This window comes from Uloborus diversus, chromosome 3 (genome assembly GCF_026930045.1).
Source record: "Uloborus diversus isolate 005 chromosome 3, Udiv.v.3.1, whole genome shotgun sequence".
NCBI classification, from domain to species: domain Eukaryota; kingdom Metazoa; phylum Arthropoda; class Arachnida; order Araneae; family Uloboridae; genus Uloborus; species Uloborus diversus.
This window is the reverse complement of record NC_072733.1, coordinates 89,330,043-89,354,502: the sequence shown is the minus strand read 5'-3', so window position 1 is coordinate 89,354,502 and position 24,460 is coordinate 89,330,043. Positions and strand designations below refer to the sequence as shown.

Sequence of the window (24,460 nt, the reverse complement as noted above, 5' to 3'; positions counted from 1 at the left end):
TTTGCAACTGGTTTTAATTCTATCTTGCTCTGTTTGAGGTGGCACTTAAAATTGTTCTTAATTTCCAATGAAATCCATCGGCTTTGAAGTTGAAAACATGCAACTAAAAACAAGTAATTTCATTCGTTAATGGAGTTTTTTTAACCAAAACAGCAAACAATATCAAGATATCCTAGTCATTACAGTTCACAAACAAATAAGACTTATTTTAATAGTAGCACATTAAAACACCATAATTGAAATTACATTGGACAAGAGCTATTCTCACCTACCAGTCACAGCATTCAGTAGCATATAGAACAAAAAAGGTCAGCAACAGCGTATGCAGATTTTAAAGTATACTAGCATACTCTTTTGCTGCCCATTTTGTAATTGATATTTCCATAACAAGGTTAGTTTGATGCAGTAGTCCTTTGTTGTGTTACTTCACATAAAAAAAAAGATGCTGTCTTGAAAATAAAAAAGGACTGTACACAAAATAACATAAATGAACAGTACTAAAAATTCTAATTACTACTTCAAACTGAAAAGCAAAAATTTTTTTAAAAACCTTTTTCGATTTTGAATTAAATAAGAGCTTCTTTCTTGGTGATAGCATAACTATGCATTTACTTTTTTTATCGGCTTTTAAGAAAAGCTACGTTGTCAGTATTACGTCGCAGAAATTTTGTCAATTTTCTCATTATGGAGCTGCGTAAATACTAATAAATGAGTGCATACACTGAGTTTTTCCACTCAAAAGTTCCATCATTTCTTTCTAAACAAATATGAGCGACAAAATCTTCTTCATTCGAAAATAATAATTAACGATCGCAGCATAAACCATCACAAACTTCTCTATTTTCGAACTCGAATGTGTGAAAAGTTGATAAATAAGAGGGATAATTTTCAGCCAATGAACATCATCCTCTGCGAATGTCCCAAACACGTGACCTATCTGCCCAGCTAAATTTCTTGGGCTGCTTGCGCTCTGTCCCGAGTGACTCGGGCCACTACTCTGGACAGCACCTGGGACATTCGGGCTCTTCGAGCTGCTACTCTGGACGCTTTGGGACATGACCCGAGTGTCACGAGTGCCTCGTGCCGTTACTCTGAACGCACCCTCGGTTAACTGATTTAGCCTGTTCGAACACAACCTTATGGTTTCATCGGTTACAGCTTTGCAGCATAGCCTTAATAAATTTTGTTTTAATCTATTTGTGTCTTTTTTTTTTTTAATGGCATTACTGCTTCCATGCCGAGCGCTGTTCTGTTTTGGAGGCGCGATATGTATGAGCTTAAATTTTAATTAAAAATGCTGTGATACGCAATGTGATTTTTCTCTTTTCCTTTCCACAAGTAAAGTTTTCGATAGGTATATTTCAAATGTTTATTTGCTTTTATTTTCAATCGTAATAGAACCTCTAAAATTTTAGCTTGTGATGCTTCCGCAACACCGAGAAGGTTTATTTGGTTGAGTTTGTTTGCGAAATCAAGCTGAAATTAGGGAGATCACGAGTCATCTGTTTATTATTTTCATTCTTTAACGCTTTAACACTCTATCACCCTAGACAACTCTACGATTTCGGAACTTGTTCATATTGACATGATTATGGAAACCATAGCAATTTAAGCATAGTAGTAAGTGAGAAACTAGTAAAATCACATTCTTTTTGGCAGATTGGCTGCTGTGATAAATTTAGTTTTATTTCTCAATTTATTCATGAAAGCTGCAGTGCCTACAATTTAGCTCTATTAATTTTGTATTCTAAGAAACAAGATCGTCAGCGCAAAAAGTTGTACATAAATGATAAAATCGCGATCGGAATGACATCTTGGGCATTGAGATGAGGTTACAAAAAGCTTGAACAATGTCAAAATTACTGTCAAGATTATTTTGAAGTTAATAAGTATTGGGGATGCGCATCAAGAAGCAAATTGGCCGATTATCGAATAGTCGATAGTACATAATCTAATCGGCAAAAGTTAAAAAAAAAAAAAAAAAAAGAATGATTTTTATTTATTTTGTTATAATTTTCTCGACTCCCACTTCTTTTTCTTTTACAATTTTAACTCAACTGAATTAGTCAATAGTATTATTTCTGTGAGTGATGATTTTCTTTTCTCTATGTTCATGTGTTTAGTTTAGAAAAATTGTGTTTAAATTCTGTTAGCTTCTTTCCTTATTATTGTCAATAAAATAATAATCTTTTAAGCCAGAAATTCAAATTGCAGTAAAGTCTTGAAAGTCAGAATTTCTGTTTACTTGAAGGTGTTTTATTTCAAAGTTTCATTAGAGATCAGTGGGTCAACAACATTCAGCAGGAAGCATAAAATAAAGGGATGTCTCAGAAATAACTACTGGATGTGAAAATGTTCCTGAGATTAACAGTGGTTTGAAATAGTAAATAGCAAATTTTGTATCATATGATTGCTATCAAAATGAGAGGTGCACAACTTGAGGACGTATGAGTCGTTATTTAATTTTTTTTAACATTCTACATCTAAACGTTTTTGCATCATGTGATGTATACATTAGGGTATCCCAAAAGATATAAAAGTTGATTTTTCAAGTTGCACATCCTCTTATAATTTTTCTTTCAGGTCAAAACAATTGTAAAAATAGTTTCATGTAATTACTACGGCAATCCATGCTGACTTGCCCCTGAACGCATTAAACAGCACTGTACTAAGCGGAATCAAAGAAGAAAAAATTCGGAAGTTTGAAATTTCATGTTCATAAAAAGTTGCCCCTATAGTAACGTTTAGTTGCCCCTAACATATAACACAAAATTATATACCCAAATTAAAAAATATTTAGGTATCTAGCAAGAGGCCTAATATTTGTAATTTTCTTCAAAAACTTGATTTTGTTCTACATACATTTTTAAAGGTGTAAAATAAGAAGTTATCAAGCTGAAAAATATATAAAGAATAAAGTCAGTAATTAGCGTTAAATAGAAATTTTTGCTCTCTTTTAACATTTAAGTCTCCCACATTATACTCAAAATGTGGATTTTTTTCAAGTTTAAGTTACACACAATTTTCATTTTAAATATATTGTCTTTTTATTATTCATTTGAAAATGCATTCACTACTAATTTTTGGACTTGATATTTTATTTAAATGTAAATAATTTTTTTAAAGATAAATTTTAAACATTTTTTGAAGAAGATTATAAATTTTAGGCCTCCTGATGGACACCTAAACATATTTTAATTTGGATAAATATTTCTGTGGGGATATAAGGGCAATGTTTCATCAACATGAAGTTTGGATCTTTTGAAGTTTTTTTTTCTGATTCGCCCTAGTACACAGGGCTGGTTTACACATTCAAACGCTGGTCGCCACGGGTTGCTATCGTTAAAATTATATGAAACTTTTTTACAATTGTTTTGATCTGAAAGGAAAAATACAAGAGAGTGTGCGACTTAAACTAGCGACTTTCGTTTTTTTGGGGACACCCTAATATACACACACTGCCAAAAGTTAAGCACGAAGTGCTAAAATGTGAAAAAATGGATAAGTACCCCGCTTTGATTGACAAGAAATGCTGCAGGAAAGTAGCAAATATGTTTATACAATGAACAAAACAAAGAATTACTTAAGAAATGAAAGTAGTAAATTTTCATAAATTATAAGATGGTTTCATATTGAAGTAATTTACAAAGTGTTGTTCCAATCTAAATAAACGAAAAAAAACTGGCACTAAGAGAGTATGTCAGCACCCCTCATCTGCATAGAAAGTTAAGAGTGTGTAACCATACTGTTTAGAGGGGTGCCCACCTAACCCGCATGACGGAGATTGAAACATTGAAATTTTTTGGGAGGGGGGGGGGTGTTTTGAGGGGTATTTTTTACTTTTTAGGAGGCTTCATGATATTTGGGGGGGAAGGGGCACCCCTGCTTTTTATGAGGTGATCAACCACCACACTCAAGTAATTGCCATTCCTTTTGTAGAGCAGTCTCCAAATCTGTGAGTGGCTGCGTGTGGGAATCGTGTACAGACAGCACAGCCAAGGGCACCCTGAAGTTTTTTAATGTGATTAAGGTCGGGTAGGTACGCTGGTCAGTCCATACACGCAATACCCTCACTCTCCAGGTAGTAGTCAACAATGTCAGCTCTAAGGAGACGTGGATTATCATCCGTTAAAACAAAACACATTACATACTGCTGCAGCGTAAAATCTCACAGTGCGGTGTTTGACTTCATCCCGAAACTGCATAGCTGTCGCAGAACCCCGTCTGTAGATGTGCTGGCTGGTGGGATACTCGAAAGAAATCCCTGCCTAGGCCATGATACTTCCACTTCAGAATGTAGGATGTTTTGGGGCCAATTACTTGTGCCTTGTTCTCTCCAGATCTTTATACGCTTGTCATCGGGTTGCAGAGCAAATCTTGACTCATCTATGAACATAACATTGTCCCAATCAGACACAGTCAACAAGACTGTTTCAAGATCAATTGAGGCAGTGAGAAGCAAAGGGATGTAAGTGGACATTTTCAAGTATTTAGTAAAACATGTTTAAAGATAACAAACTACTCAGGGGTCTGGCCAGAGGATATTTGGGTCCGTTAACGGACCCTTCACAAAAATCCAATCAACCAAAACGGACTTTTCACAAAATCCCGATCAACCAAAACGGACCTTTCACAAAATTCTGATAAACAAGATCGGATCTTTCACAAATTGTTTATTGAAAGAGCAAATCTGAAAGCAAAATAACGCATATTTCTGTGTATAAACCGATAATTTTTTGGAACCTTTTCTGAAGTCAAATTAGAGGGATCAGCTTATACAAAATAGGCTAATTTTGAAAAGAAAAAAAAATCGACACTCTTGTGATGCTCCTGCAAGCGATAAATAATTACTACTGCCAAATAAATATAACGCTGGTTGTTTGTTTTATCACAGCTAATTAGCAGTGGTGTTGTAAACTTTTCTGAAAAGGTGTTGGTGAGCACTTTTCTCCCCACTCATGATTTAATAAACAATAATAATATATATCTGCGAAATGAACTTAGAACTTCAAAGGGATAGTAAAGGTGGGGAAAAAATATGATCGTTTCAGATAGGTTTACCAACTTCAAAATTATCATCACTTCAAGTCTGGCGTTGAACCTTTATAATGACTTGATTAGAAAATATTCTCATCACTTTACCAGCTTGTAAATATTTGCATTTGTAAGGTACGGTGCAGTGCGATGTTTAACTGTTATTTTAGGAGAAAATTATATGGGCTTTAATTTTTCGATGCTAACAAGGATGATTAACTTTAAATAAACTCTTTTAATTACAGTTTTTTTTCTTTAAATGTCTACATTTTGAAAAATGCAATCTTATAACATCCGAAATGAGAATCATATTTTGTTCTTTTTTCAAGCTAACTTCGCTTTATTAGGATGCAAATAAATGAAAAGTCTCTTTATTTTTGTTAGAACTCGCATTTCAAGTTTTTAAAGCAAAATTCCATTTTCTTTTATGAGTCAAAAATTAAAATGCTGAATAGATGGTTTGATTTTTTTTTTTTTTTTGCTTCAACTGTGTCCACAGATATTAATGAAATGTTTATCATAGGACTCTAAAATGCAGTTTTAAAATAATTTTATAAAAAATATTTCTTTTACAAGCGTTTTTATACTTTTGATGCCTTCACTTTGAGAATTGCGATCTCTTTGCATCCGCTATGGGAATCCGATTTTTCGAATTTTTGATGTTTATTACACTTTGTTAAGAGGTAAACAATTAAAATATCTTTTTATTTTTGTTAAAATCATGGAATTTATAAGTTTTAAACGAAATTCTGTGCTTTTTAAGAGTGTCTTTGGTCAAAAAGTTAAATGCTGAACCCCCTTGTCTGAATTTTATTTATTTATTTATTTTGTTACAATTATTTTAAATACTGTACAGAAATATTTCTAGTATAATTTAACATAATGTAGAATGGTAGATAAATATTGATACTTGAGAGAGCGATGCCGCCCCCCCCCCCCCCGCGCCAAATATCAGAAAAACACTCCAGAATGATATTCCCGACATATAAAAAGAAAACACTCAACTTTAAGTTTAATTGATGCAGTTTGTGCCATCTCTAAATTCTAAAATTTTGTTTTAACAATTAAAAAAAAAATTGCGAATTAATTTGATTTTTCACAAAATTAATTCATTTTTCACAAAATTAATTCATTTTTCACAAAATTAATTCATTTTTCACAAAATTAATTCATTTTTCACAAAATTATTTGATTTTTCACAAAAAACGGACCCTGTGAAAAATCCTGGACAGACCCCTGCTACTAGTACGATCTCTTGCCCCAAAACAGAGGAGATATTCGCCTACCATTTGTACTGGTTACTTCCTTATTTTCAATTTTGCCTCTTACATCCCTTTGCTTCTCACTGCCTTAATTTTCAAATAAAGACCTTTGTGGAAGAATCCTTCTCCACATTAAAAAAAACTTTCAAGTATCACAAAAAAATATTTTAAAAATTCATTTAAAAAGATTTTGTCATTGTGCCCTAATTATGTCAGAATATGTCTAAGTATCAACAATTTAGTGCCCAGCACACACATGCACAGAATTTTAAAAAATATATTATTTTGCAGATGTAAGTGTTTCTTTTATAACTTTTAATACTGTTTGTGACAGGTTCTTTGTATGAGTAGGATTTTATACATGATTATTTAGCTTTCAACTATCCATAGACGACGAGTTTACACTCGCTGGTTGTTTAGTAATTTGGGATAACCTCAAAAATGTACCTGAAGGGCAAAGCGGATTGGTTAAAGTGGATACCATATTCACTTTGCCCGGTCATGACAAGTCACTTCATCTGAACCTGGATGTCCTTCAATTTTAAGATCTCAAGACAGTGCTACCATTGAAGACTGTCCTTATACTCCCATGGGGTCTGAAACAACAAAAGATGTCCAAGGCAATGATGTTCTCGCCGTTTCACACAAAACCTAGAATTTCTAAGAACTACTATAGTCTTTCAGTTTTATGCACTATTCCTCATTCTGCTAAACTAGTAACAACACATAAATGAAAGCTACAAAGATCTACACTCCTGACAAGTACTCAAGAAAAAAGATCAGAAAGAAAAATTTGAAAAAGCAAGAAAGTCTTAAAAGGATTACTACCAAAAAGACTGTAAATCAAAAATCTCGGCTACAAAACATAAGCCTGCAAAAGAGAATTAAAAAAAATAATTAATTTGAATTCTGAAATTTTGAATTCAAATTATGTTTTTCGCAATCACGAGTTGCGATAGAACCCTAGCCACTTGTTTCATGAAATGGCTCCTGTCGCTCCTCTTGGGCAGTTACATGTGTACAGTTGTTTATGCGTATGTGTAGGCTTGTGTCGTGCGTAGACCTGTGTGTATGCTATGCATGTTGGCGTGTGTGTATGTGTGTACTGCCGTGTGCAGGTAAAGGGCAGTAACTGTAAATTTTTCATTTTTTTCATCTATTGTACGTTATCTTTATTTTACAAGCTTGCTTAGTTGGAAACCGCTGAAAAAAGGCGCGAAAAAGACGTCTAATTCCAACATTTTCCTATAGTTAGTATTGAATCCAAAACGTGTTTCTTCAAAGATCTCGAAAACTCATTTCTGCAGATATTGCCGTTTAGCTGCACACGGCAGTGTAAAGGTGCATGTGTGTAGGACATGAACGCCACCGACCAGGATTAGCGGCTACCGGGAGGAACCACAACGCCAAGGACGGTCAAGTGAAAACAATTAGCAATTGTGATTGCTCAAAAAAAAAAAACAGTTTAATTAAACGGTATTATATTTTTTGTGCATACATGAGCGCACAAACCCATTTATTTTGTGTTATTAAAGAACATAGATAATTTAATAGGCATTAAAGGTTCTGTGTCCAAATATGAATTTTTAAGTATATATAATGTTCTGATTCTTTGCATTCATGGTTTGCATTTTATCCTTTTTTCGAAACAGATATCACAAGTTATTTAAATTTTTACTGTTCCATTTTTACTTAACTGTAGTGTTTTAATTTAAATTTCAATTATGCCAACCAGCTAAAAAACTAAAAAGCAAAATGTTCAACTTAAATTTTTGACCTACATCAGGGCTGTCCAACTGCAAAGAGCCCACGGACCGGAATTTCGGTCACTGATCACCTAATGGGCCGCAGTTTGAAAAGTTGAACAAAAACCTCTAACCTCTTATACAATAACAATTAATAGTAAGTAATTATTAATTATAAAACAATGAAACAGAAGGATTATAAAATAATTAGCTTACACTTTGATGGGAAAACTGAGGCCGATCCGCCTTCTTTACAACCTCAGGAATGTCAACATCGATGCGGGTCGTACAATATGTATTGGCGGGCCGCTAGTTGGACAGCCCTGACCTACATCATAGATACCATTAACATTTCAAAAGATTATCTTTTTATGCTGCAGAGACTCATTAGTTGCTTATAAGACTCTGAAAAAGTGGCATAAAATTAGTATTTTACTTTTTACATAGAATATACCCATAAGGAAAATAATGTTCGCTCTTAATATTAATTTCAGAGAGTGATTCTATATGTAGCTCATGAAAAAGAATCAATGAAGAGGCTAAATTTGTAACTCTAAAACCTTGTAAAACTTGAAAAAAAAAATGACAAGCATGTATTTTTTTTATTTGAAGAATAATTCATAAGGTTAACAATTTACATCTTTCAAAATAGTTAGATTCATACAAAACTACAGCATTGTAACACATTTTCTGTATTTTTTTTCTTTTAGTCATGCTTCTCCGTAGTGTTTTGTGTGGTTTTTGGTTGATTTGAATGGAACAGATGAAAACAAAACGATTTGCTCTACTCCTTGCTTGTGTTTTGTGCAGTACTGTACTAGTACTTCTTTTTCAAGATCCTTCAGTTCAACCCTCAATTCAAACTCTGGTGACTCAAACCCATACAAGAATAGCAAACTGGAAAACTTTTCAGGTATGAATCTGTTTGAAAATGATTGAATTAAGGATAAAAATCAGCATATCAGAGAAAGCTCTTTGTTAAACTGATTCTTTTCTTCAGCTATTAAAGTCGAGAAGTGAATACAATATAGGAATTCCTGAAAAATAAAGAAAAAGTTGGAGACCGTAAGATTTCTCCGACTAACAATTCTTTCTTGGATTAACTGTTGTAAAAAAAAAGACTTTCTAACATGCTCAAGGAAATATCTCTTTAGAAATGGAGCCACTAGATAAAGTGACAAAAAGATGGTGCAATACTTCTGGTAATGATAAAAGCCTTATCTTTACCTATTAGTTCTTATAAAGTCTAAATAGTTGTCAAAAAAAAAAAAATTTTTTTTCTTGTCACTGCAGGGGATGGGGAAATGAAGGAACAGTTTCTTGCTTTGCTAGTAGATTCCCAATTCTTGGGATCCCGTAATAACCCAAACCAAGAGCTGAGGATATTTCCGCCAAATAATATATCCTTGTCTTGAAGCAACAGTATAGCATCTATAAAACAAAAACAAATTTTAGATCTTGCTAATATCACCAAATGTGCATTTATTTAGTGCAGGGCTTCCCAAACTGTGGTCCTCCACCGGCTCTTAGTAGGGGGTCCTCGGCAAACTTAAAAAAAAAAGGTAAGTGATATTAATGGTTTTTTCTTTTGAAAACAAGAATTTTCTGTTGAAAACTGCTAAATTAATTCTTTGGTTTCAAAATTCTACAAGAATTAATTAGTAGGGGAAAATATGGTAAGGACTGCATGAAGGGAATAGTTGGCCCAACTCTGGAGTCGTAAGATTCTTCATATGTGACAATATTATAAAGCCTTCATCATTCTGTGCTTCTCCTTACAGAAGTAAGGTGGTTATTTCCTGGGCAATTTTCAACTAGCCAACATTTTCAATGATGAAGATTGGCTAAACTTTCTTGGTTGTCAGATATTATGCATGAAAATGAGAAGGGAAGAGGTTTTCTAAGGGAATAATAGCACAATTTATGAGAATAATAACAAACTTCACACTTTCAAAAAATAAAGTCCAGTTTGTGCTGAATCTGTGGAGAAGAGGAAGGTGAAGTATTTTTCTGTATTGAATGTTTTTCAAAGAAAAATAATGTGGAGCCTTCAAAGGGCTCTTTGCTTGATGAAATATGTGAACATCTTCGAAGCAGAGTTGGTCCTTTCAGCACTGCTTCCCATACGTAGATGGTCATGTCGTTTTCTGTTTCGACCAAGCCATGCAATCTGTCCAAATGTCAAAATGAGTGTTTAATGAACATAACATCTGACTACAACTTAAAATCTACCTTCCAGTATGATTAACCTGATACCCCTTCCGCTTTGTCAGGAAAACGAGAAATGCCAACTGCTCGTTAAAAAATGCAAATCATTTTCCTCCATCTGTCACAGCTTAACCATTGGAAATACATATTTTCCATCGATGCAACCACCAAAACTAAATACCAAAGCGGTTTGAATTCTTTGTCTTAATTTTCCCTCTTACGGGATTCAGGCTGTGTAAAATAAAAAACCATACAGTCATAGTAGAAGCAGTCTCCATTTGCAACCGTTTACTCCTTTGTCTTTAAATAATTAGCTTACTTATAATCACTACTTCAAGAAGAAATCATTATTTTTAGATTAATTTTGCACAAGATTCAGAAGAAACAAATAAAATGGGATTTAAAAAAAAAGAAATTTTTTTTTTTTTAAATTAACGTTAGCTAAAAAAAAAAATTCTGCAGAGCCAAAAATTTTCTGCAAACGCCGTTTGCACGTTTGTATTATGCAAGACTGTTCATCAGTTTTGGAGGTTCAATAATTTAATTAATGGAACATCATTCATAGAACAAAGGATCCTTAATTTTTGGCCTTTTCCAAAACTGGCTGGTGTGCTGCACTCAACAACTCCTTCTTCTCTCACATCAACAGCTTTCCCTGGAATCTTAAACCCATTCCATTCTTCAATACTTAAAATTCCCTAAACTTTTCAACAAATTTCCCAACATTTGTAAGAAGTACATGCAACTGGGTTAACTTCTTATAGGACTTCAACAACTTCTGATTCCTCTTTATCTTCTGCAGTAAAAATTAAGCCATTATGGCCTGATGAATTGAGGCTGTAATCACTCTTTACCAGTTGATGAGAATTCCTTGTTTTTCTTGTGTTTTTTCTATTCAGAGTTTTACTTTTGGCTTTTCTTTTGCAAATCCCTCTGACAGATTTTTTCAAGTTTTTATGCAGGGCCAAAGTAAGTTGCAATTTTGTGGTAAGGAGATCTGTTATTGTGAAATTTTCAAATAAAACCTTAACAGAAATGAGAAGTTCAACTATAATACAGCATGAAATCGAAAATAATGTTTATGAATAAGTACTTAAAAAACTTTTAGCAGTTGTAGAATTGTATTTAAGAGGTTATAAAGACACATGTTGGCACAAGTGAACAAAACCACGAATAATGCTTCCTGCGGAGAGCTCAGAGCTATCAAGCTGCTTGACATACATCAATGGTGCTTAAATCTGCTCCCTAGAGAACTGACACTGTTAAAATTAATTTAAAAACCTCTTCCTGAGCTGAAGATTAGCTCAGAACGTTGTATATTTTTCAAGTTCAATTTTATAGTAGGCAACGATATATTTTTAAAAGGGGTCATCTTTCTTGTCAAGACTTCAATATTGTTTGGCACTTCAGTCAAAACTGGCCATCAAAATGAAATACTTGTAGGCAAAATAAGAATGACAACCCTTTATTTGCAACAAATAGTTATCAGTATAATCAAGTATTAAGTATTTTCTGTATATATAATGTTGTTTTCGGAAGTATCTAATGATACTTGCCTTTATTGCTGATAACTATTGCCATTAACTTACTTCTTTAAATATGGTAATAAGTCAATTTAACATATTGTGTTGTCCTTTGTAAAATGTGCAAAAAATGCTTTAGAATTACTTATATTTTTAAAGTTCTGTCTTAAACAAAAATTTATTTATCAATGGTTATGTAAAAGCAAGATGTAAAATCAACAAATTGATGCATACGTTCATTTTAAACAAGCATATATTGCTTCTCTTTCAGGTTAACAGAAATTCATTTACTGTTCCCGATCCAGAAGAAAAATACCTGAAGCAATTAGGCTTTCAAGTTGATAAACCTTGTCTTTATCCAAAATGCAAATGGACTAATGTGACATTGCCTGTTTTTGTGACTGCAGTTTTATCTAACAATGGCCATTTTGTATTTGGATTTTTGAAGTCATTCCACCACTTCTTTCCAGACCATTTAGTGATAATGTATAACTTGGGACTAAGTCCATCAGAATATTCTTTGGTAAGTCTAAAGGATTTATATCTATATTTAAAAAAAAAAAGAAAGAAAAGAAAATGATAATTTTTAATATTTTTATTTTGAAATGCATACTTATATGTTTTGGTATTGTGAAGTAAAAATGTAAAATAACTAAAACTATCTTGACATGTTATAACCTTTCACATTGTCATATTTTTACTAGTCAGTAATTTCAAGTTGAATAATGACTAGTTTTTTCCTGTAATTTTAATAATATACCATGATATGGCTCAATTAGCATCAGTCTCATTTTATTGTAAAAACTTTATTGAAATTTTTGAACTTTTTCGGAATGCACTAACTGTATTGTATGAAATTACTTGTCGACCCCTGCCCTAGGTGGTGGCACCGTTTTCTGCTTCAACAGATCCAGTCTGTCATCATGTGAATATGAGCATTTGATAGACATAATTTCAGACTGCGCCTTCAAATCTTTCTTCCAGAATACTTGCTCCAGTTTTGGCTTCTTTTGGAAAATAGAAATAGTAACCACTCATTGGAAGAAAAAAAGCGTGTTCTTCTGTTAGCCACAACTTACCCATGCAAATCTCTAGTTTCAGCCTATGCTGCCACTAAAACTAAACACCAAAGCTGTCTAGATGCTGTAATGGTTCATTTTTAAGTTCGATTAACTACAAATTACAAGTGTATACACATTAGGGTGGTCCAAGATCTTATGGTAAAAACTCAAGTTGAATGTAAAAGCCAAGGGACCCCCCAATTTTTTTCTATTTGATAAAAGAAGTAAGGAGCCAAAATTTCAAGGTCATAAGTCACTTGGAAGGCAGTGCTCAATGCTGTTTAAAAAAGGAAAACCGGAATTTTTTTTTACAATTTTTGAAAAAGTGACAAGACATGTTAGGATACAAAAACTTAAATTTATTTGGATATTTTACATTAGAAACCATGTTAAAAATAAGTATATTTTATAGTGAAGACCATAATAAAAATATAAAGTCTTTAAATTTTGTCTTTGGAAGTGGATGGTTTCTGTAGGCTTTCTAGAACGGCCTTCTTTGTTGGTTCAGTCGGAACTTGTTTTCGATTAGCCTCTACAATCTGCAGCAACAGCTGTTTTTCCTCCTCATCATTTGTTATGAGTTTGTTAAAATCTTGAAATAGTTTAACACCTCTTTCTGCGATGTCATTGACCACTTTTATTTTATTTACTCTATTTTTTGCCTCTTTAAACTCTGGCTTCTATTCCCATTCACTTGGGTGCTTGTTTAAAAAGCTTTGCTTAATGTTTAGCTTAGTAAACAACAACATTGTTCTACTATTAGCAAAATCTGCCAATTCACATTCATCACTTAGTAAATTGGCATTTCCTCTAATCATCCTGGGCGGTGCAGGGGCACGGGCAGACATCTTATTCACGATGCTCACTTTGTTTTCAAGGCTCACTTTGTTGGAAAAAAGTGATAATCCAACCAGTTCGTCGGATAGGTACCACAAATGTGGCTTCAAGGCTTTTTTGATGGTTTTAGCTATCTCTCCATCAATTGCACTGTATTTCCCAGCCTCTTTCCAAAAAATTAGGTCGTTGAAAGCTGCATTGGTGCTGATTGGAGCCTCAACCCAGTTTTTCACATACAGAAGTGCTCCGAAACGGACAAATCTGTCCAAGTTTTCTTTCTCCTTGTTTGTGAGATGGTAAACTCCTTGACCTTGGAAAAGGTACAATTTATATGCATAAATAAGCTTAGCCATCCACCGAGCATGGTGAATAGGCCCAGGTGCTCTCCAGTGAATTTTTTCTATTGGTTGCCCCATCACCAACAGCGTCAGTTCAATAAGTTCGAGGTAGTCATCTCGAGGCTGATCTTTCTTACTAAGATGATGTAGCAGGGACTCGATGGTACTGCTTTTTAACTCAGCTTCTCCAGGGGAAAAATTTAATGGTGTGTAATCTGATCGAACAACTACATTCCATGATTCCTTCAACCTTTTAAATATGGGAATTTCAGGAGAGCTTGAAGGTCCCAAACATAATGTAAATACTTTGCTCAAAATTATTTCCATTATGTGATGGCGACACGCCAACCATAGAAGTTCTTTGTTCAGCTTATTTTCAATGAAAGTGCATGCACCACTCTTGAATCCAGTGTTGACGGCTGTTGTGTCAAAGCCCATACCAATGACTTTATCATCGAGATCCCATGTTTTAAGAGTTTTAAGTACTGCATCTCCAGTTTTCAAACCTGTTCCACTAGCCAATTTTGGCACCCCCAGCAGTTTCTCATTTCCACCAGCATAGGAAACTAGCACTGGTAGTCTATCTACTTTTTGTGAACCTAAAATGTCGGGCAAGATTTTGCCGTCCCAATGAACAACAATTGGTTCTTTGATGTCTAAGTTTGATTTCATCTCTGTTGAAAAATTCTGCCTTGCTGCTTCTCGTTTCCTTTTTATAGAACTTCTTGAAAGCGGCAATGCCGCAGGATCATGCCCAAGTGCGGCGGCAATAGGAATGATAAGCCTTACAGCTTCACGATCGGAAACTTTTCCTGTCTAAAGCCCCTGCCACATTCATGTCCAAAAGGCTCTTAGCCTTTGGATCAGAAACATCTTCTTCGCTCTTGCCACCTAAAACATTTTCAAATTTTTTTTTGGACGAAGGTTGATATAATTCAGAACCATTTTCAGAACTGCTTTTGGCACTTGAACTATCATTTAAGTCATCATCGGGTGGATTAATAGAAGAAGACATGGATTTTGCAGCAGAAACTGACTTTTCTCTTCTCTCCTCTTCTTTTTCAAATCTTTCTAATGCTCTTTCTTGCTTTTTAATATACTCTTTGTCTTGAGATGAAATGATCATTTTTCTCTCAGTTCTTTGGTCAATTAAAAAATCTTTGTCTTGTTGTATTTTCATGAGAATTAAAGCATCTGAATGGGCAATGTCAAAAAGCTTTTCGATTTTGTCTACAAATGATTGCTCGTTTGTTCTTTGTTTTTCTGTTTTTCTGCTTTTACTTTTCTTTAAAAGTAGCCACTGTGAATGCACACTTTCAAGTTTTTCAATCGAATCCTTGGTATATTTAGTCGGGATTAGGGCTTTGCTCCAAACTTCATTCACTTCTTCAATTGTGCTATGACTGGCATTCCTGACAGATTTTTTTTCACTTAAAAAAAAGTGAAATCTTAACAAAACTTCTTTTGTTGTAGGAAGTTGGTTCTTCTTTGTTAAAGGTTCTAAGTCCTTAACGCCGATTAAGTAAACACTGTCTGCCTGACGCGTCTTACGCGCAGTCATTTTAATTGAAATATAGTTCAAACCTGAAACAAAAAAAAAAGGCGTTAAAAGGCTAAACTTAAGTGTTTTACAGATATTTATGAAAACTAAACGTTATTGAGCACTGCCTTCCACATGTTCTAGGGTGCTAAGATTTTGCATAGATTATTCTTTTATTAGATGTAAAAAAATGGGAGGGTCCCTAGATCTAAAAAAAAAACTTGAGTTTTTTGAACCACCCTAATACACATGGGTCCTAATATCAGGGGTCCACATGAAATATTGTCCATGAAAGGTGTCTGCTGTCAATGAAGTTTGGGAAACCTGGGTTTATGGTATAAATCCCAAGAAAAAAGTAACATCTGGAAAGGTGAAATTTAGTACATAAGTGATTTTGTTTGTAATGTGCACTAAAGTGCCCAAATTTTGATAAATGAACTATAAAAAAAAGTTATTCAGTGTTTTATGCAAGTTTTTGTACACCAGACTCAGATAAAATTTAAGACTGTCTATGAACTCAAATGAGTGCTTAAATTTTATGGCAAAAAACGTTGTACTTTTTCCCGAGTCTTATATTGCAGTCATCAGAAAAAAATGTAAAGTTGAAAGTGAGTAGAGTACTATTATGCAACCAGAATGTTTTTTCAACTATATTTACTCCTTTTATAATATTATTAATTGGGGTACCTCAAAAATGGAGAACAACATGTTGCTCACAAAAAAAAAACTAATGTTAGAATATTGCAAAAGTTTGTTTAAAAAATATAAATTTTTTTTTTGCACAATCCGTTTCTGTGTTCATCTATATTAACTTGGTCTGTTGTGCGCATCCTAAACTGATCTCACATATTTTTTTTTTTTGACCTTTTCCCAAATTATAGATTGCTTTTCTTTGATGTCATTGTTATCTCGGTCAGATTTCAGATCAATTAGCCACTTGGTTAAAGGGGATAAAAATTATTGTCAGCAGAACAATGCACCAATGTATGTACTAAAAATTGGTTTCTAAAGTATAACGGTAAAAGATAAGTAAATAGAAATGAGCAGCAAAAATATTTTTGTTTCTTGCACAGCTTCATTTTCTTGCAATAAAAAGTTGTTGTTTTGTATATGTGTAGGGAACTTTTTTTCCAAATTTTTGCCTAGCTTCATCAAACTTGTCCATGAGTACTTCAGTCAATGCCAATTGGTCATTTACAATATAATCATATAGCACATTATTACTCATATGCATAAGCTTGTATAAATCAACTGAAGAAATATTTTTATGTAAATTTTGTTCAACTTTCTTTTAATTTAAATATCGTTACTTTCTTCTTAATAAAAAATATAATTATTTAAAATTTTAGGTCAATGGACTTTGTAACTCAACCAATTGTTTGTTAAGAGACTTTGATTTTGGTCCATATCCATCACACATTAAAAACTTGGAATTAAATGCCTATAGACCAATTGTTATTCAAGTATGTAACATTTTAATTTCTAGATTACTTTTTTAAATTTATTCTGGATGACTTGTGTATTGGGTGATTTTCAAAATGATTGAGAGTTTGGTGACCTGACATTTTTCGTTCAATTTATATTTGAAAAAATTACTTTTTTAGCATTGCATAAGCATGGAGTGAGGTATCCTTTTACAATATTCATTGCATTCAAAGCCTTTGTTCATGGTTGCAAATTAATGTACTTTCTATTACTTTAGTTAGCTAGTAATGGAAATTTCTGTGTCCTGACTAGAAAATTCGCATTGAACTTTATCTTTTTTGTACACTTTCATGCAGCTTTTTTATTTTTTGTGCATTAAAGATAGAAGTAATATTTGTTAGCTAAAGATTTTACTGAACTGCTCGTCTAACATTTTTAAATTTCATTGCACTTTGTGTCCTTAAGTGCAACTCATGAGTGTTACCCCAGGGAATTGAATATTTTTTATGTGCAATATATTTCTTTATCATTGTTAGCAACAGTGTTAGTATATACAACATATTTGTTTCTTCTTAGCATGTGTAAGTCTAAGAATGGATATGTTTGTTCCTTATATGTTCTATTTTGAAATGTACAATTCAATGTGAACAGTATTTTAATAATCTCTCATGAGTGTTACCCATTGTTTTGTTAAATTTTTTTAAGTAGAAAAATGTACAATTAGGCAGTACAGTAAACTCCCCATTATCCAAGGAATAGGGTGGCACGGTAACCGTGGATAAGCGAAAATTGCGGATAATCCAAACAATGGGTAAAAACAATACCATTGCAGGGTTCGCGTTTACGCGCTATAGCGGGTTTTTTACGCAAATTTGCGGGAAACGGACGCAACTTCCGCGAAAATTCGGGTCCTGGGGACCCAGAACACCCAAAAGATAAAAGCCAGAAGAAAAAAAAAATGGGGAAAATGCTGAAGATCTATCTAGTGAATGCTTTTAAACAACCAGGAGAATCAATAGAAAAGGATTAAAATGACCCTATTTCTTTATCAGCTATTCAAACACACCCCCTACTGTTGATCAGTCAATGGAATTTTAGTGATAAGACTGGAGCTTACAGTGACCTCCTGGGCAGAGCTCAGGGAGCAAAATATTGCATGTTCATAAATAGCCCATTGTACTGTATTCTAAGAATAAGTTCTCCCTCAACTTTTATCTTGGGAAATTCCTAAAAACAGCAATAAAGACTAAACGTAAGAGTGGTTTCAATGCAATCTTCAGGATTAATACAGGACAACTCTAAAGTTAACGCTTGGATATTTTGCATTCATCTAACCAGAATGACTTTTGAAAATCATTATCTTGCATCCTCAATAAAAGCAGGGGTGAAAAAAAATGGCGAACATTTTCCCGATCGCGCTAAACACAAAGTTCTGAACTTCACATTTTTCTTGTGAAATTGCTTATGAATACTTGAATTTTACACAAAAGCACTTGGATCATGTTCACTTTCTAGTAATTCACCTATTTCTGATGGGCTATTTTTATTTGGACTTGCAAATTTTCAATTAAAAACACACCATTTTGAAAATGGCGAGATTTTAAAAATAACACGAAAGCCAACACAGATGTTTTGAAATAGTCAAAATGAAGTCAAATATACTAATTTAAGATTGCAAATGAGCAATTTTCATACTCATGTCAGAAAATGTTTCGTTTTTGCGATCACGATTTTTGCGTTGGGTTAATTCGCTTGCAAATTTTTTCTATTTCTATGAAATTGCCAATGATATTTGATAATTCATGGAGGGGGGGGGGGGGCTGTTCGCTTTTTTACACCTAGGATTTTTTTTATAAAAGCAAAGGTTAAGGGAGTGCTTTCTGCTTGATCAATCAAGGGCATTTGTTTTTTGTTTCATGGTAAAATCCAACTTTAAAGTAAATTTTGAGTTTATCTTATTGTAATTGATTAAATAGTTTCTCAAATAACTAAGTCTTGCAAGTGTATTATTTGAAAATATGATAATCACAGAAAAAAGGACAAAATTAACCAATTTAATTTATTTCATACCTTTAAATAACTATGTGGATAGTTTCTTTTCCCTAAGTATAAATAGTTGTATATCATTCGTTTATAAGCTAAGATTTCCTGTTTAAAATTTAAGGGACTCATTTTTTCCACCAAAGGACCCAAATCTATTTCATTAATGGGTCCCTGGGATCCAGGTTACGGATAGTTGAGCGCGAACACTGCATTGTATACAATAGCTAAAAAATATGAATAAAACTCAAACATACATTCAAGTTATAGCTTAAAACATTGCTACATTGCATTAATAACATTGAATGTAAAAATATATATGGATTTAAAGCTAAAAACGAACAGTAACACAATCATAAGTTTAAAAAATATTTAATGACCATTAAAAAAAAAATTAATAAAATAAAATGTGAAAAAACCCGCGGTTAAGCCAATATTTTCGATATTTATTTTTTGAAACATGATATTTTCATACACTCCTGTTTGAAAATTGCAACACCAAGAAGGAAGCATCATAGTTGAATGAAATTTAACACACAGTTCAGTAGTAATGGTACAAATAAATGATTAAATTTTCAAACCAAACAAACAATAAAAAGAGATAAAAATTAGTATTTTGTGTGGCCCCCACGCGCTGCAGTAAGAGCTGCTACACGACTCAGCATGGAGTGAAACAAAGTTGAATATCTGCCTGCGGAAGAATATTCCATATTGTTTGTATGCGCAACCAAAGTTTGTCTGTCGAAGCAACAGAACGACGATCGCAAGCGAGATGCCATGCCCAATGAAATCCCACAAATGTTCAATTGGTGACATATCCGGGGAATATGCAGGCCAAGGAAGAAGCTGTACCTGCTGCGAATCAAGGAAGGATTTGACAGTCCTGGCGACAGTTGGATGGGCATTATCCTGCTGGAATACAGCCCCTGGCAATCCTTGCAGGAAAGGAATAGCTTGGGGCTGTAAAGCTTCGTTTATGTATCGGGTACTATTCAAATTGCTCACAATTCGTAGCAATTGTGATCGTCCGTGATATGTTATGGCACTTCAGACCATAACTCTGGGTGTTCATCCACTGTGGCGTTCGATAATGCACTCCGGAATGTGCCATTCACCGGCATAGCGCCTGACATGAATTCGGCTATCATGATGTCACAAATTGAAGCGGGATTCATCAGAAAAGATGACCTGCTGCCAATCAGCACGCCAGCTCCTATGCACATTGGCCCATTGTAGCCGCAGGAGGCGATGGTTTTGCGTGAGAGGAATCCTGTATAAAGGAATCCTTGGGCGCAGCCCACGCTGCAGCAGACGTCTCCAAATTGATGAAGCATACAATGAACCACCTGTAGCTGTTGACCACTGTGCTGCCAATTGTTTAGAAGAAACTGTGCGTACGCAGCAGGTGTCTGTCATAGCGAGCTGGCGTCACATTTCGGGGTCCACTCCCAGCCCGACCCTCGTCCGTCCACTGCTTCCAAACATGCATGATTGTGCTGCTGTTACGCTGCACACGAGTGGCTACTGCACGATAAGACAATCCAGCTTCACAAAGGCCGACGATTCTGCCTCGTTCAAACTCCGAAATTTGCTCAAATTTCACTTTCTTTCGTCGAAGAAGCATAGTAAAGATTCAGTTAACATTAACTCTAGCATATAACCAATGATAATCATACACGCTTCACTACAGCCGTCTATTTATATTCGGTTCGATCCACCGTTCAGAGGCCGCTGCTCAGCATATGCATGCGCTACCGGTCTGCAATTCTAATCATTTGCATTTCATGCCCTACTTTACATTTCCTGCAGTTTTCAGCTCACTCGCGTAAGTCCTTTGTGGTGTTGCAATTTTCAAACAGGAGTGTATAAAAATTATATTAGTCTCATTAATAGTATTCATTTATTGTTTTAAATGACCAACAAGTATTAACTAACCTATCATAAGTATAATATGTTTATATTGTATCTGATATAATGTTTTTCTGTGTTATTTACAGATAACACGTAAATTAGTTAGTAGTAGTGTATAATTAGTTTTACAGAACATATGAATAAAAATCTCAACATTCAATACTACAGCCAATATCAATATAAGTTATGTGTGATAATTTTTTTTTAACATGAAATTATCAGATATTGCAAATAATTGTAACTATCATTCATGTAACACTACTATTCAAAGTACATAATTTTTCACATGAAATATATATTTAGACATAAATAATGAAAGAAACATTAACTTTTCGTCTATATATTCTAACAATAATATAAGAAACTAAACAACAGTGATTTGAGATGCATTTACTAAATTCAAGGACTTTAATTGGTGCTGATTAAAAATATCAGATATTTTCGATATTTTTGAAAATATCGGATATTTTTGAAAATATCATGATATTTTCGAACCCTGGAAGGGAGTAACATAGTTATAGATATTGTATTACCTTTAACTCATACCTTTATCAAAGACATATATTTTTTCACATATTTATATACAATAAATTCACGTTTATTAAAAATTGAAGTGTGAACACTGACACAAAGCTAATGTTTTCAAAAATGAAATTTGTGTGCATTGTTTAGGAAAGATTCTAATTCTCAAGATATGGTATTCAAATAACTACATATTTAAAAAAAAAAAACTGCCAAAACTCTACAATAAATAATCTAATGAGTCCATCTCTCATAAATGTTACTATAGCTAAAATTTAGCATTTGTATTAATAATTTTTTTCTTGAATCTTTAAAAATTGATTTCAATATTGAAATTTTTTAGCTGTTCATGGTAATTGCAACAAAACATTTAATGTTGGGTTTAGTATGTTTTAATCATACCCCCTTTATTTAGGCCCCTCTTCTTTATTATCATACCCCCTTTATTTAGGCCCCCCTTCTTTATTATCATACCCCCTTTATTATTTTACCCTTTATTTAGGAAACTAAGTAACACTCATGAGAAAAACATTTTTACAAATAATTTAGAATTTCTTAAATAAATAAATATTTATGCCATTTTGACTTATTACTGAGTATTTAAGATAGTTTAATTAAGATTTGTTAAGTATTTATTTTTAGAAAAGAAATAACAGAAAGTTTTGTAGAGGTAACACTCATAAGAAAAACGGTGACTTGCCAAGACGTTTTTTGGAATTTCTAAAGTCTAGGCTAATAAACTCTCAATTAATTACCTGGTTAGAAAGCTGTAAATTGTAAGGAATTTATATACCCAGGAAAGTTTTAATATTCATAACAACAAAAATTTTCAAATTGTGTAGAACCTAATCTGTCAATGCATTTGAAAATCAAAGTATTTTATCTCATGCAAATTTTCAAGTCTTTAAGTATATTAATATTACAGTTTTTGTGTACAATTACAAAAAAAAAAAGAACAATATTTTAGCTCCATATTTGTTCTGAGTTGCTGTTCAGTCAGTAATAGTTTTGATGAAGAAAATCCAAGTTGACTGTATTTAGTGATTGTGCTATGAAACAACTAACTACAGGATTTGTCCCAAAAGTAATGAGCCTCATTTTTTTGCCACCCGAATATACCACACACACCTTCACGACCAGTTGGAAATGGTGGAGGGGACTCTAAGCTTTCCAGAGATACCTGGTTCCGTGGCTTATGAACTCTCGGAGCGATGGGAGGTAGTTTATAGTGAACCTCTGCACAGAGCATCGTCGTGGTGTGTAGGATAAAGAGAACTTTGGAGCAATGCTATGCGATAAAATGTTACGTCAAACTCCAAAAGACGGGGATGAAAACGTTTCATTTGTTCACTCAGACCTTCCAGGATGATTGCTTGTCATGCTAGCAGGTAAAAAAGTGGCACAAGTCGTTCATGGGAGGCTGGGAGAAAGTGGCCGATGAGGCTCCTTCCTGGGTGTTCATCACGAACGGACGATATTGTCACTACTGTGTGAGATTTACTGAACAAAGGCCGCCAAATGAGTGTTCATTTGATGTCAGAACAATTAAATTTGTCGAAAACAGATGTTCATCAAATTGTTCCAGAAGACTTGGCCATGCATGACATTTGCGAGAAACTTGTGTCAAAATTCTTGTCCGACTGCCTTCGTTGTCAATTCCTATCTGACCCGGATTGGTGTTTTAACGGTGTCACAGGTTCCCTATAGCCCTATTAGACTTCTTCTTGTTCCCAAGGGTGAAAACGGATCTGAAATGAAAGCATCTGGAAACCCTGAATAACATTCATAAGACCACGATGAAGCTCTGCGCGGAGGTTCACTAAAAACGACCTCACACCGATTCGAGAGTTCGTAGGCAACTGAACCAGGTATCTCTGGAAAGCTTATAGTCCCCTCCACCATTTCCAACTGGTGGCGAAGGTGTGCGTGTTGTATTTGCATGGCAAAAAAATGAGGCTCTCTTTTGGGACAAACCCTGTATTTGTAGTACATTTTATGTATGCATAAAAAGTTTGAACCTTGTATTAAAACTTAACTAATATGTTTATGTATAATATATTTTAGGAAGTTTTAAACCAAGCTGGAGCAGTAATTATGATGGATGTGCAATATGTTTTCACTTCTGGAGAAATTCACAGCATTTTAAAGCAAGCTGAGAAGGAGGGTCTTGTTTCATGGTCCATCCATCAACCTACATCAGCTTTGACTCATCCACGTATGTTTGATTTCTTCAATACAAGGCAAGAGAAATTCTTTTTTCACCGTATGGTGGAGCCAAATCATATTGTGTTATACAATCTTCAATCTATTCACTTTCGTGTGATGCTTCCTTGGGTGAAATGTTCTCTTGTTCCAAATTGCATTGCACCTATTGGTTCACAAAATTCTGGCTGTAGATTCGACAAAAAGCCTCTTTATCGTTATTCAGGGTGCCATCGCTATGACACCTCAGCATTAAATGTTGCTTTAGGTGTTATGTTTGATTTTTCATCTAGTCATTATTATGCTAAGGAAGAAGATAAGTTCTTTCACCTTGTTGACGTTGACAAAGAAGTGACAAACTCTGAAAAGAATTCTACCATTTTTCCAGATTCTACTTAAAGCATTATTATTTTTAGAAGTTTTATTATTGTATTATTTCCTGTACATTCCTGTAATCTTCTCAGAAGGTAATTATTATTGTGCCAGTACTCATGTATTAGCATCTCATTTGATTTTCTGCTAAAACCTTTGTAAGTTTGATTTTCAGGAATTTTGCACCAAAGATTGAATAAAAATTTTGTGTATGAAATACGATTTTTTTATTTTTCAGCAAGTAGTTCCAAATAGACTGTTAGTTTAAATTAATATAATGTAGCATTTTATCTCCTTTAAAAATATAAAAAATGGAGCTTTTCTATACCGAGAGTTTCACTTCAAAAAAAAAAGTACTTACTGTGCTTAAAAGCCTGTTAATTTAAATGTTACCTTCCATATATTTTAAATAATGTATGCTAAATCAAATGCACTTATAG

At 33.8% G+C, this 24,460-nt stretch overlaps 1 protein-coding gene across 1 annotated transcript; it reads left to right on the top strand.

The window, feature by feature from the left end:
- Positions 1 to 1,219: 1,219 nt before the first annotated feature.
- On the top strand, positions 1,220 to 24,231 carry LOC129218052 (uncharacterized). The gene is made up of 5 exons (XM_054852236.1): positions 1,220 to 1,354; positions 8,752 to 8,954; positions 12,044 to 12,295; positions 16,898 to 17,011; positions 23,511 to 24,231. The coding sequence occupies exons 2-5, from the start codon at positions 8,796 to 8,798 to the stop codon at positions 24,045 to 24,047; spliced, it is 1,062 nt and encodes a 353-aa protein (XP_054708211.1). The 5' UTR covers positions 1,220 to 1,354; positions 8,752 to 8,795; the 3' UTR covers positions 24,048 to 24,231.
- Positions 24,232 to 24,460: the final 229 nt, after the last annotated feature.

Bases quoted from the DNA above. Each gene is read 5' to 3' on its own strand.
- LOC129218052 (XM_054852236.1), top strand. From the start codon at position 8,796: ATGGAACAGATGAAAACAAAACGATTTGCTCTACTCCTTGCTTGTGTT. The intron at 12,296-16,897 runs GTAAGTCTAAAG...TTAAAATTTTAG, and splicing joins GTCCATCAGAATATTCTTTG to GTCAATGGACTTTGTAACTC. The intron at 17,012-23,510 runs GTATGTAACATT...AATATATTTTAG, and splicing joins ATAGACCAATTGTTATTCAA to GAAGTTTTAAACCAAGCTGG.